The sequence below is a fragment of the Candoia aspera genome, chromosome 1 (genome assembly GCF_035149785.1).
Source record: "Candoia aspera isolate rCanAsp1 chromosome 1, rCanAsp1.hap2, whole genome shotgun sequence".
NCBI classification, from domain to species: Eukaryota; Metazoa; Chordata; class Lepidosauria; order Squamata; family Boidae; genus Candoia; species Candoia aspera.
Genome location: NC_086153.1, coordinates 210,071,860 through 210,085,735, shown reverse-complemented (window position 1 = coordinate 210,085,735; position 13,876 = coordinate 210,071,860). Strand labels below are relative to the sequence as shown.

Sequence of the window (13,876 nt, the reverse complement as noted above, 5' to 3'; positions counted from 1 at the left end):
AGGTAGAATTGGAACAACCTAAATTTAGCTGTATTTCCATTTCTTTTTCTTTCCTCATGCCTTTAATTTCTTGCTTTACAATTCTTACTCCTATTTAGCATTCTGCATAACACTGCTTACCTCAAAAGATAGCAGGGTAGGGTGTGTATGTATGTATGTAACCTCAAGTAAGATGGCATCTGGGGATAAGTAAGGAATTGTCATGTTTCCCATTTCAATGTTCTGTTAACATTGTAACATTTCACATGTCAACTCATTTTCCATGTCCATTCGCTCTGCTCGTTCAGGGTTTTTCCATTCCTCCGCCCTCCGTTGTTTTGGAGCTTTGGAATGTGTGTTTGGGTTTGCGATCCTGTTCAAGGTTACTTTCCCAGGCGCGTGTAACGGTTCCTAGCACCTGGGAGGGGGTGCGCACTGACGGATGATTGGGGCGGGACTGGCTCACAGGCAAAGCTTTAAGTTTGTATTTGGCGCGCTTTTGCTCATTCTCAGCTTTCTCTGTATTTGCATACTATTCCTTTAATAAATCAGTTATCTTTAAGCCCGAGCTTGTGAGACTGAGTATTTGGGATTAGGCAACCATTACAGGAATCCTTTCAGGGCTATCCATTTACTGGTAGAACTGAAAGCACTTCCAGGAAAAACTTTCCTCTTCTGAGGGAAGACCTGGGTGACTTTCTTGAGCAGATTTTGAAAACCCAGGATGGGTGACACAGAACAAGCAAGATTCCTTATAGGTGACATCCTCAATACTGATTTGCACATTAAGTTGAGGATTTCTGCTCAGGTCATTTTATATCAGGATTCATAAAAACTGTACTCTTTATTCATCACTAAAACAAATCCCTACTGAATAATGAATTGTTTTGTTTGGGTTACAGTCATGAAACGTTCTGCATAACGCAAGAGGTAAAGACATTATGGCATGCAACTATTGATGCCAGGCCTAGTTATTTCTAAATATAAGTATTTATTCTGCTGCATTTTCCTCTGAATTTTATTCTGGTACAAGAACGAAATTACTTTGATATATTTTAAATTATGGAACAGTTCGAAGTTTCCTCTTTCAGAACCAAATGAACACTTTTTGACTGAAGCATGTGAAATATTTGCAGCCTGATCCAACCTCACTGAATTCAGAAAGAACAGCATTTAAGCAAATATAAATTACTGAAATCCAACCCTCATATAAGAATTCTTTCTAACTCAAAAATGGTACTTTTTCTAACGATGAATAAACTGGCTTTTGCGGTGTGTGTGTGTGTGTTGTATTTTCATTATCTCTGTTAGTATTGGTTTATTAATCTATTCAAAGATTTATTAGTTCCGAAGTTTGGAAAGAGAAAAAGAGTAATAAAGGTAAAAATAAAATAAACACAACTGGAAAGGAGTGCCCTGTATTTTTTGAATCATGCTATGAGAACTTCTGGGCTGTTGGTTTGACCTACCTTGACATCCCTGGGCTTATAACCATGCCATAGAGATTTCCTTGGCTGGAGTGGTTTTACTGTGATATAACTGACAAGGTTTCCATCTTCTACAAAGTCATTCACAGCTCTTACAGCAAACGATGCTCTTGCGCAGCTGCTTTCTCTGCAGGGTCTTTGTTCCAGATCCACATGGCATGTTGAAAGAGCTATGTTCGGTGTCCTTTCCACCAAGTTGTCTGAAAAAGCACAAAAACATATTGGATAAATTTATAATGGTGTCAGGACGTCAATGGTTTTATTTTTCTGTTAGTTAAATGAAGTTGGATGGTAAAAATATTCTTGCTATAGTGACTACCGTACATGATCATTTTGAAACCCGAACATACTATTAAGGAAGAAAAGAAGTATCAGCAATAAAGACAAAACATATACCTCAGCAATATTAGTTTATCTATTTTAATCTATCTATCTATCTATCTATCTATCCATCCATCCATCCATCCATCCATCCATCCATCCACCCACCCCCATGCCAAATAGAGGCTCCCAAGGGTTCACAATATAGTTTACCAAATAAAATAATAAAATATTTCAATACATGAGAACATTAACATTCTAAAATAGGATTGTATGGCGTCCTATGTAAAGGAGATATCCAGAGCTACATGCCAAATACAGTTCTGTGTCCATGACTTTTAGCTACAATTTGGTGGATGTCCCAGGAAACACTGGATTCTTCAGAAGTCTTTCTCTTAGTGCAAAAAGAGTGCAAACTTCTTTTTTTAATAGTAAATTTTATTAGGTTTCAAGAAATGAATAAAAACTACAAAAAAAGAAAAAAAACTACAAAGAAAGAAAAAAAACTAAAAAGGTAATGGTACAACAATTTTAATAATCCCAATCTTAATAACCCCCCCAAAAGACAGTTCAAAACAGTAATTCCGTATCTTTAAAAGGGAATAACATCAATCAAATCCTTAAAGCAAACCAGATGAACCTTTATCCCACTTCAAAACAAACCAGAGCAGTTACATATCCCCACAATGTGCCCAGAACTTTCCTCTTGGAAGAATCAGACAGCCCAACTGCCCCCCTCAAAGATTCCAGGTTCTTGGCATTTCACCAGGAGATCGATTTTACTTATGGCTTGCCGATCACTCTCTCCCTTAGATTTCTCCAACTCCATTATCCAATCTTCATCCAGCATCTCGATAAAAATCCCAATCTCAGTCTTTAAAAAAGCCTTTCTTTTGCTCTTAAATTTCTCAGTTTCATCTACCACATCCCCAACCTGATGGCACATTTTAGATCTCATATTTTCCACAATGTCCTGGATATCTTGCATAAAAGCTTGATAGAAGTCAGAAGAAATCTGTTTGAAATCCTCCATGTCTCACACAGTAGATTATGGCGCCCCCTAGGAGTTTAACCAGTGACAGTCGAAGATATGGAAGAGTTCCAAAGCATGTTTACATAAAGTGAGAGTGAGATAGCAGACAGGTTTCAAGGGAAAGTGAAAACAGAAAGCTGAAGGTTCAAATAAGCTGATTCAACATGTAGGAGAATGCTAATATCTTCAAATTTAATACAGAAATAATAACAGGAAGACAATTGTTTACTCTCAATCTTTGGAATTTCCTTTGGAAGGAAAACACAATCCCAAACTTAATATATATATATATATATATATATATATATATATATATATATATATTTAAAGTAATCCCAAAAATAACATTAAGCACGAAGAGAACCAGCTTCTCCTCACTGTCGAAAGCCTCTCTTGAGGTGCATATACTTAAAATAAATAAATAAATAAAAATGTGATTTAGAAATGGGGTGGCCAGTCTTAGTGTTCCTTTAAGGCTACAGTGTGGCTTGGAAATGGTGATGTTCCAGCCTCCTGGCTGATCTTACCAGTCAAGTGCGAACACTTTTTGGAATCTTCTGGCTGCAAGCAGCCGTCCGGAGGACAGATGGGGTGATTCCAGGCATTTTACTTATTCCGGAAAAACATTCCTAGGCTTCAGGAAAAACCTGCCTGAGCCTGAAAAAAATGCCGCATTGTCAGTTCTGCCTGCTAAGCCTGTGGGCACAGCTGTTCAGTCTAACATTCCTACTGGAAAAGAGTGCAAACTTCTTCCATCTCCCTCTTTCAAGTCTTTGAGGCTGGTTCTCTCCAGTGTTAAAGTAGAGCAAAAAGAGGCAAATCAAATGAGAGATACAGGTATCTGTAGGCCATTTATCTTCAGACATACCTGTTGAGGACAGAATGCATGAGCTCTTAAACCACAGCTTATTATTTATTCAGCCATAGTAATTAAGGAAAACTGATCTGAGCCACACATTCAGGATTTGGATTCTAAAATGGAAAATCTATATAGGTATGCCATTCTCTATCCGTGTGTGTGTGTGTGCACGCGTATATATTTATTTGATGATTGGTTACAAACTAAGTATGGGAAGAAGTGATTTTTCCAAGCTAAACTACATTATATATATATATATATATATATATATATATATAAATAATGGGATTTTTGGACCCATCTTTTCTATTTCAATGTACATTTCAACCACACTATCTCTGATATATACAAATATTCATATAAGGTTTTATATTAGCTGTCATGAACATTAACTAATTAATTAATGTTAATAAAAATGAACAAATAGCTTAATATACTGTATCACTCAATGCATGATATATTTTTTCTCATCTGTTTGGTATTATAGCTATGGAACATATTTGACTTCTAAAGCATTTTACCACCGCTCTGCTTCTAGACTTATTATAGGTATAGTGACTTCAGGAAAAATGGAAAAACTATGGTTGATTATATGCTGACATAAGGTACTTACCAGAAAGCTGAGTACTCAGCTGCAAAGTAATTTTACAGATGTCATCCTGGGCCAAACATGTAATGGGAATGGTGCTTAAGATTGTCAAAATATGTTCCTTGCCATCCTCTGCAATTTGTAAGGACTCTGGCACAAACTGGAAATAGAGACAGATTATCAAAGGCTAGGCTTGTATCAAGCCCTGACCTCTTATCATGGTAAATGGCCTCTTATTTAAAGATGAACCTTTAATTTTTGCTGTCTGGGAAGGGAAGGTTTCCAAGCTTTGAAACCATGAAGAGGGGGAGAAGAAGTCACAAATGACAAAACTTCTTGAGTAAGAAGGACCCTAGCCTAGCCAGAAACATAGTGGGGGGCCCAAACATAGTTCTAAGAGCATCCCCATTGAAGAACTGGAATAATATAAGCAACCCCAAATCGTAAGCACTGTTGTTTTATTCAGGATGAATAAAACAAATGCATACTTCACAAAACATAAAACTGAACTTCAGTGTTTTTCATTTAATAATCTGTAATATTTACCAGATTCTTTGTAAAAATCCAAATATCTTTTATTGTACCTTGCTGGGAAAACTTAGGAAGAAGAACCTAGACTGGAGGAAAAAGAAATAACTAATGGCCACCTAACTGAGAATTATCTCTGTAAATTCTTCCAGGCACAGGATTGTTTTCATCCCTAAGGTTAAGTAGGCCCAGCCAGCTACATTTCCATTCAACAACCTGCACCAACTGCAGCTTCCAGATAGCCTCAAGGGCAGCCCCATGTAGATCATGCTTTAGTAGTCCAAGTGGGAGGTAAGTACAAACTGGACCTCCTGATCCAAGAATGAGTGCAATTAAAGCCCAAGCTGAAGCTGTACAAAGGCCCTCCTACTCCTCAACCAGGAGCTGTGAGTCCAGGAAAATCCCAATTGTATACTGCAACTGAGTGGCAGAGTGCAATCTCTCCCAGAACCAAAAATGGAAATCTCTGGTCCCAGAATCAAGGGGACTCCAAACCCACAGCCACTCAGTCTTGCCAAAGTTGAAATGAAGCCAGGAATTAAACCTAGGACATCCTGTATGAAAAGTGGGGGGTTTCTATGGGCCTTTCTTCTAATCAGTTCAGCCATGTGAAGGCTAGCCTTAGTATCTAAAAACTAAAATAATTTGTCCTCAAGTTGAATATCATTTGGCAGAAAAAACATCCAAAGTTGAAATATATTCTTGACATTGGGCATTTTCTCTGTCATGGTACATGCCTGATGTAATAGCATCCTGGATATATGGATGGTACTGACCCGGTTGGCCTTCAGAAAAGTGGTGAAGACCTGGATTTCCCCCCAAGCACTGAAGCCAGGATGTTGACAGAGCAGGCATGGGTTGGTGGATGAATGTGTGTTATCAGGGCCTCAATGTTGTCTATTGTTTTAAATGCTCTTTTTAGCATATTGTGTTTTTATTCTGTTTGCTGCCCAGAATTCCTTCTGGTAGATGGGTAGCTATAGAAGTTTCCCAGTGATTTCCCATTGAAGACCTTTTTGTTCTATTGCTAGGAAAGTTCTGACCTTGAAAGTTTGGAGAGTTGCTGTAAGATAGACTTAAGTCACTTGTCCTATAACAGTTATTTGAACCAAAGATTGCCCTTGGCTTTTGAAGTTATGCTGAGAATTGTACTCTACAGTTTCAGTTCGAAGCCACTTTTGAATAGATTCTCAACTTTTCACTCCTGAAACGAAAAACTATAGTTTGTCTGATTCAGTACAAGAGAGCTTTATAATTTACAGAAAAACAGACCTACTGTACATTCTCAGACTCCTGTTAAGTAAACTATTTTAGCTGCTTGCCATTTACAGTTTTCTTCCTCAACATACAAACACAAATGTCTAGAATAACAAGAATATGTACAGAAAACCAAGAGGAATGTTCACTGTGGGTTTTTTTTTTAAATTTCTGAAAATGTAACATATTGAGGTAAAACAAAATCTAACAAAGATGGAGGGGAAAAATTCATTTTATTTCTGAAAACTAAAAAGGATCTGAGACAAAAAAAAATTAAGACTGGAATTGAAAAAAAGGAAGGAAGGAAGGAAGGAAGGAAGGAAGGAAGGAAGGAAGGAAGGAAGGAAGGAAGGAAAAACTCAACTCAACTCAACTAAGTGGAATTAAGATTAGCAGTTTTTCTCCCAAGCAGTGTTCTCCCAACATTGGAGTCAAACATATTCCATGAGATTTTTAAAATAAACTCTATTCCACAGGAACAAATTTTATCTAAAGTCATATTTTATTGTGGAACATTTCACAATTCTCCAATACTATGGAATTCAACAGGACGCAGAAGAACACCTTAAAGAACATTTGTATATGTATATGTATACACACACACACAGACACACACACACACATATATTTATAATATATATAAATATTTAAATATATAAATATTTATATATTTAATGGGTGTGGATTAAGGGATTAAGGATTAAGAATTAAGGATTTTTTTTCTCAAATTACTGTGCCTTTCAGTTCTTTCAGCTACAAGTATTCAATTGTCACTGGGAAAAGGTTCTTTTTTTTCCTTTTAGCCTTTACCCTTTTGCTTACTTATATTGCTATGTTGGCAAGTTAACAAGATCTTAGATCATTGCCCCTTCAAGATAAGGTGAAATTGTTATTTTGGTGGCTCCCTGAGATTTCTGCTAAGCTGTAAACTATGCAGTCAAATTAGCCACTATAATTGCTTATTAAAGAGACATTGACTTAATTTACAAATGTTACCTTTTGCTTTTGAACGTCTTTGGTAATTACAAAATAATTTTCAGGTATAGTTGGGTAATTGTTTCTTTTTTCTGATGCAGAAAGGGGGTAAAAACCTTTGAAAAATTCTATTAACTAACAGCATGGAACTGATTGGTTTAGTGCACTGTAGTGGTAGTAGTGAAAAGAATGTTAATTAAAATGTGCTGGCATGTATATTACAATAATTAGCTGGTCACGTTGCTTGTCTGTTATTCTACTTTATAAGTCCAAATGAATGGAAGGGAATTTACATGAATATGAATATGATGATCTGAGCATTCATCAAGCCACCTGACTAAAGTTATCTATTCATCAAAGCAACAAGCTTTCTCTCTCTCTCTCTCTCTCTCAATCTTTCTCCCCTAGCATGCTTTTCTTTTACTGGGAATGATAAAACAGGGTTAGGAATCTTTGGTTCTTTGGATTCCAACTCCAATAATCTCTGATCATCAGTGATCTTGGCTACAGTTGATGAGAGCTGAACTCTAACGATACGTGGAAGGCCAAAGTTTTCCCAATTCTGTGGCTAAAGACTGCACCACAATCTTTTAGATTACTAGCCAGCCTGTGCTTTAAGAATGAATTATGCCTTTCCCTAGTTCGTTTATTATTTACAAAAGCATATATATATATATATACACACACACACACACACACACACACATACACACATACATATTGTGTGTGTGTGTGTGTGTATGATGTATTCTGAATTATGGTTGTGTTGACAACAGCATAACTGACTTCTACCATTCTACATTTAAAATGTTTTCTACTCTGTTCTAATCTTAATGTGGAAGTAAATACAGATATAGTAGTTGTTCATACACTGAAAATAAACATGGACAACCCATAATTCAAAATAATAACCCCCACTTTTCTCTCTCTCACACAGACATAAACACTAATTTTAAAAATGTTAAGCCAAAATGATTTTAAAACAGAGCATCAAATTTCATGACTCTAGACAATCTTAACTGAAACAATAAAATGGGGAAAGTTCAGAGGATAGCATTTATTCACTTTCTTCCCCATCCAGTGAATAAGAAGAGATTCTTCCTTGCAGACAATATTTAAATGAAGGGGGAAGGAAACTGTGGGGATGGAAAAGGAATAAGAAACTCAGTATGACCAAGGGTAACATTCCCCAAATGTAGAGCATAACTGTAGTTCAAAACATCTTCAAGGAAAATCTGGGGAAACTAGAGGATAAATAAAAGATTCCACCCATCTATGATGTTTCAGCAGATACTGCATTTTATCAGGGGAAGGAAATGAGTCTTACCCATAAAAATAATGCCATATCAGCCAAAGCTGTGGTTACACTATTAAGTCTCCAGTCAAAGGCATTATGTATGAACCACACAGATGATTATAAAGGATAGCAATTATACCATGAATAATGTTGGATTTAAGATACATTTCCTTGTTATTTATTTACTGGTTTAACTTCTCCAGAATGAATTTGTACCACAACTGCCATAATGCAATGAGTCAGGTTTTGTCACTTACTTATAGTGCATTCCAGAATAATCAGATGAATAAAAGATACTTCTCTAAAATACCTGTTTCCTAAATGGCCAATCAAGATCTGAAAATACTTTAGCCTCTTCAACTGTATCATTAAAATAAAGTAGGCATGAACAATGTTTTGGTAGTAACAAAGCCTGCTTACAGAGGACCAGGAAGGATGAGAACCTGAACTGAGATTGGGTTGTGGATGTAAACAAAAATATATTTTTTTGTTTTCTTTTTTAAATTCTTTTTTGGAGGGAGTAGTAGGTGGGAGTTTTCTTTGAATGTTTATTCAATTAAAAATATTATTTTTATTTGTTTCCTACTTCAAAGTGTTTTACATGAAGGAGGACATAAAAGAGGGGCTTAGGGACTACACATGAGCCAGGTGATATATGTTAGCTTCCTTGATATAAAAGAGAATTTGTCCCTTGTTTTTGTGAAAGGATTGTTCCTTTCAAAAAACTCAAAAGATTTGATTGTTAATCCCATGCCAGACCTCATAAATATGGTCAGATTGAAGATGCAATTTATATTTCACAGTAATAGTCTGATACAACCAAAGCTGCTCAGACCTTATAGCCAAGTATTATCATAACTATTTATTTATTTGCATGGAACTATGCATATAGTACCATGCTACTCAAGGTGAATGAACTTGGAAGGGTTTTAGAATACATTTCTCTCTGCCTAGGATGCTGTAGCTGTTAGGGTTTTTTAAAAGGCTGATAGAATGATTGATAGAATGGCAGGCAATTTATTCAAACATTTTCTGCTTCGGCACCTAGAAGCACCCTTCTTATAATCACTAAAGCCAATTTTACGGTGTGTTGTCTTGCGAAACAAGATGGCTAATATAGAAATCTCCATCGAGGCTACGCTAGAGAAGTTTATGAGATTAGATGTTTCATTGTTACCTTGATTCCAGCATAGAATCCATTGCTTTCTTCACGGAGAGAGTAATGATCAGGTGAGTCCCACCTAAAAGCTGTGACAGTGCAAAAGACCTGCAATAAATAAGCCAAATTATTTTAAAACCTTTTTCCTCTTTTTTAAAATGAAAGACTTATGGAAAATGATGGAAAATGTACTAATAGATTGTTAGAAAGATTACACCTTATAAAAACTCACTTTGCTGTTCTTTCTCCTTAGCAATTGTAGACCTCCTTTACAAAACGATAGCCAGGGCCTTTCCCTGCCAAATTGAGAATGCACAGGGGCAGGCCTCTAAGCACCAAAAACTAACACTAAAATTCGTTCAAATAAATGTCTATATGTGGCTTTTGAAGTTGTTAAAAGCTGTCGCCAAGCAAGTTCTGAGTGCACAGAATGCTCAAGAAGTCTTTGACCTTCAGAACTAGGACATCTGCCAATATGTGTAACATTGGATGAAACAGTTGTGCAGCGTTTTCTAAGCTGCAGCACTGCTTTAGCATTTTAAGCATATTGTGACAAAAAGAAATGTTTCTTACAACTTCAGCCATATCCCCCCTGCCCAACCCCAATGCTTCTGTGCATTACTTTTCAGAAAAATAAAACTGGTGATCAAATCACAACGCTGTGAGGCTCAGATATAAGGAATGGATGATGCAATGGAATCAACAAAGAGAATTGTACTGCCATTTTCAAGACCATCTGTTCCAATGCTTCCCAAACTTTTTCCTTCATTAACCAAAACTGCTTATCAGAAAGTCCTTTTTATCCAATGTAGCTAAAACACTTTAAGTCAATTTAAATGTCCCTGTTGTGACTGGGTAATGGGTTGAGTGTCATTACCCAAAGAAAAACCACTTTTGCCCAATTTTGGGTAATTTACCCAGCTTTGGGAGACACTAATCAATTCCCATACAATTGTCCTATGCTCTAAGATCATCAGTGGGGCACCTTTTGCAGATGCTGGTAATATATTACTGAACAATTTGCCATTGGAGCTAAGATAGTTACAGTTTAGGAATCTTTTTACTCAGGCTTTTTAGAGTATTTATGCTGCTGATTTTATGATTTGAATTGCTGGATTGATCTTACTAGTTTTCAATGTTTATAAATTGTCTAGAATCACCAAGGCTGGACAGCATATACATTTGTTATTTTTTTCATTTTAAACTGCCTGTTCATGCCACATTTGGATCAATAAACGGGTGATTATGGTAGTCATCAAGGACCTGCTGAAATTGATTCCAAACTTTGGATGTAACATCTTTGAACAACAATGTTTTTGGATAGATGGCAAAAGAAAAAGTTGTAAACCAATTGCAAAATGTCTATAACTCAAAGGACAAACATTTAAATAGCTGAGGTAAGCATCTATCTAAAGTGGCTTTTTGAGTCCTAGCCAAGGTTTCATGGAAGCAAGAAGCCAATCATACTTTTTTTTATATTATTGTGGTAGGAATACAGAATATCAACGCTACACATAAAATAATGCATGTCCTTTCCAAAAGTGCGCTTCTTTCTTAGATTATGTTGTTCTTGGGATTATTGACACTATATGTTAAACTTTGATCATTTGAAGCTGTTTGCCTCATAAATCAATACAGATCAAGCCAATTATATTTGCTCGAATAATAGCAATACATGTGTTCTCTCCAGTGAGGCAACAAAGCACCTGTTCTCCCTAATTTCTTTCCCAAGATTTAGCCAGCATGCCTTCTTCCTTGCAAAAAGTCTGTATCACTCACTAACTGCAGGCTTTTATTTTTATTTTGTAAAAGAAGGGAAAAATGGTATATATTTCTCCTTTTCCAACATGAATTAGCTTAGCCATTTAGAGAGTTACATAACCTGGTTTTGTTCAGGTATTTCACAGTACAACTCCCACAGTTCTTTTCCATTGCCTATGCAGGAGATGAATCGTTACTAGAATCTGATGTTCCTGGAACCTGCTCCTTAGAAGCCAGATCTGATTCCTTGCTTATTTTTTAACTGAGATTCTATTAACTTTATTAACTCTAATAAGGATGTGATAGAAATCAGCCACAGATTTCTTTTTACACAAAATACCTTATCTGTGTATATGGGTTCTGTCTAGCAGAGACTGCAGTAACAGAGTTCTCTAGTATCTCTTATTCATTGCCATAAAAAATAATTTAAACACAGTGTTTATATGGGAAAGTTTTTTTGGAAAACAGAATATTTGTAAAAATTGTATATTAAACTACTATTTTTAAAAAATTGCATTAACTTTTTAAATTTATTTATTTATTAAATTTATATGGCCACCCATTTCACAAACATGGCTCTGGGAGGCATACAATAAAATTATTAGGTGTAATTTTGTTTAAAGAAAGTATATATTGGGGAAAATTGCAGAGGAAAGTTATATATTAGGACAGTTGTCTCCAACAACTGCAAATACTGAGGAAGCATAAACCCCAAATCTGTACAACTGCAGATTTTGGGGTAAGCGTTAAATTTCTTGTTAACAACAATAGAATGTAATAACACATAAATTATATGTGGCAGTAGCATGTGCTGGATTTACTCTGGTATCTTTAATATCCTAATGGACAGTAATAAATTTGTTATCTAATCTGTCCAAAGTCAGATAAATACTGTGGAAAGAATTTATCGGCTTCTGACCTATTCCAGTATGTTCTTATAAGAGAGGAAAAGTACACTTTTTTCAACAGTGTACATAATTTGGCAAACACCTTTTTTTTTAACTTAACAAAGCTAAATTCTTCAGTGAAAAAAAGAAGAATGCTAATCCACATGTTCATATTATTACTGCTACTATCCACTTCTCACTTATATGGGAGTAACTGCCTTTGAATTCAATGGGAATTATTTCTGATAATTACACCAAATTCTGCATCCCAAAATTTTCACTGGAATCATTCAGCTCATCCCTCCAAAGAACAACCCCCTCCCCAAAGAACAGATTCATTGTTTGATTGCTAATGTTTTCCTTACATCATGGTAAAGGTAAAGGTAAAGGTTTCCCTTGACGTAAAGTCCAGTCGTGTCCGACTCTAGGGGGCGGTGCTCATCTCCATTTCAAAGCCTTGGAGCCGGCGTTGTCCAGAGGACACTTCCGGGTCATGTGGCCAGCATGACTCACGGAACGCCGTTACCTTCCCGCCGAAGCGGTACCAATTAATCTACTCACATTTGCATGTTTTCGAACTGCTTGGTGTGCAGAAGCTGGGACGAGCAACGGGAGCTCACCCCGCCGCGCGGTTTCGAACCGCCGACCTTCCGATCGACAGCTCAGCGGTTTAACCCGCAGCGCCACCGCGTCATCATGGAGTCAGTGAAAAACCCAAAACTGTTGAAATATGCTTCCCAATATCCCTTATCATTAGCCATGTAGAGAACAGCTAGAAGCTGCCAAATAGGAACTTCAAATGTTAAAAACTAATTTTTAAAAAAATGTTAAAACATTGTACCTAGGCAATACTGACTAGACTCTATTTGCATACAAATAATCCCATGTTTAACTAAGACTTGTATCTCCAAATATATTTGTGTCTTAAACAGAAAACAATTGTGAGTTGTGTAACCAAAACATGGGAGCCTATGATCCTTTACATGTTATGAATTACAATTCCTAGCATCCATCACCATTGGCCATGGTGGCTGGAGTAGCTGGTGGTCATAGCTCAGCATCTGAAAGATCACAGGTAATTTATAGATGGAGATAAACCAAGAAGGCATTTCTGAAGAAGGCAACAGTTCCATGGGAATAAAGGGCATGCTTTTTTAGTTCTTTACTAAGGATGAACCAGTATATATAGTCTGAAGTATCTTACATCAAGTTTGGTGCTCATGATCTTGAGAAGCAAAAACCAAGAATTTTGCTTAAAAAAAGCAAAATACAAACCAATTCAAAAATCTTCCTGATTCTGTACTTATTATACAAGTGTTTCCCAATCTGATAAACTTCGACTCCCAGAATTCTCAGCAGGTAGCTATGCTGTCTGGCAAATTCTGGGAGTTGAAATCTATACATCTAGAAGCTGCACAGGCTGGGAAATAACGTGTTGTGTTTCTCTCTATGAAGTTTCTTCCTTTGTAAATTTAGATCTCCTGGTCCTCCTCCTGCTCACAATAATCAGACATGCATTATAGGCACTGATCAATAATCCTGACAGCGTGTCACACAATCATTAGGATAGGTTTTCTCACAAGCTTCTTGCCTTTAGCTAAATATTGGCTCCTAGCCTTTAACTAAGCAATCAGAGGCTTTTTCCCCCCCTCCTTTTATCATTTCAGGATGAAGGGGGAAATGAAAAAGATACCCTACAGGCTATGTAAAGACAACTTTTATTGGATTTTTTTTGTCCCTAAAG

The 13,876-nt window shown here is 36.4% G+C and overlaps 1 protein-coding gene across 1 annotated transcript in view; it reads right to left on the bottom strand.

Annotated features, from left to right (window-relative positions):
- VWDE (von Willebrand factor D and EGF domains) overlaps positions 1-13,876 on the bottom strand; it is a 221,349-nt gene that overhangs the window by 184,439 nt on the left and 23,034 nt on the right. The window contains exons 6-8 of the mRNA XM_063307665.1: positions 9,503-9,592; positions 4,293-4,428; positions 1,449-1,666 (exon numbers count right to left, since the gene is read on the bottom strand). Of these exons, the coding sequence (XP_063163735.1) occupies positions 1,449-1,666; positions 4,293-4,428; positions 9,503-9,592 (444 nt within the window). The remainder of the gene's footprint in view (positions 1-1,448; positions 1,667-4,292; positions 4,429-9,502; positions 9,593-13,876) is intronic.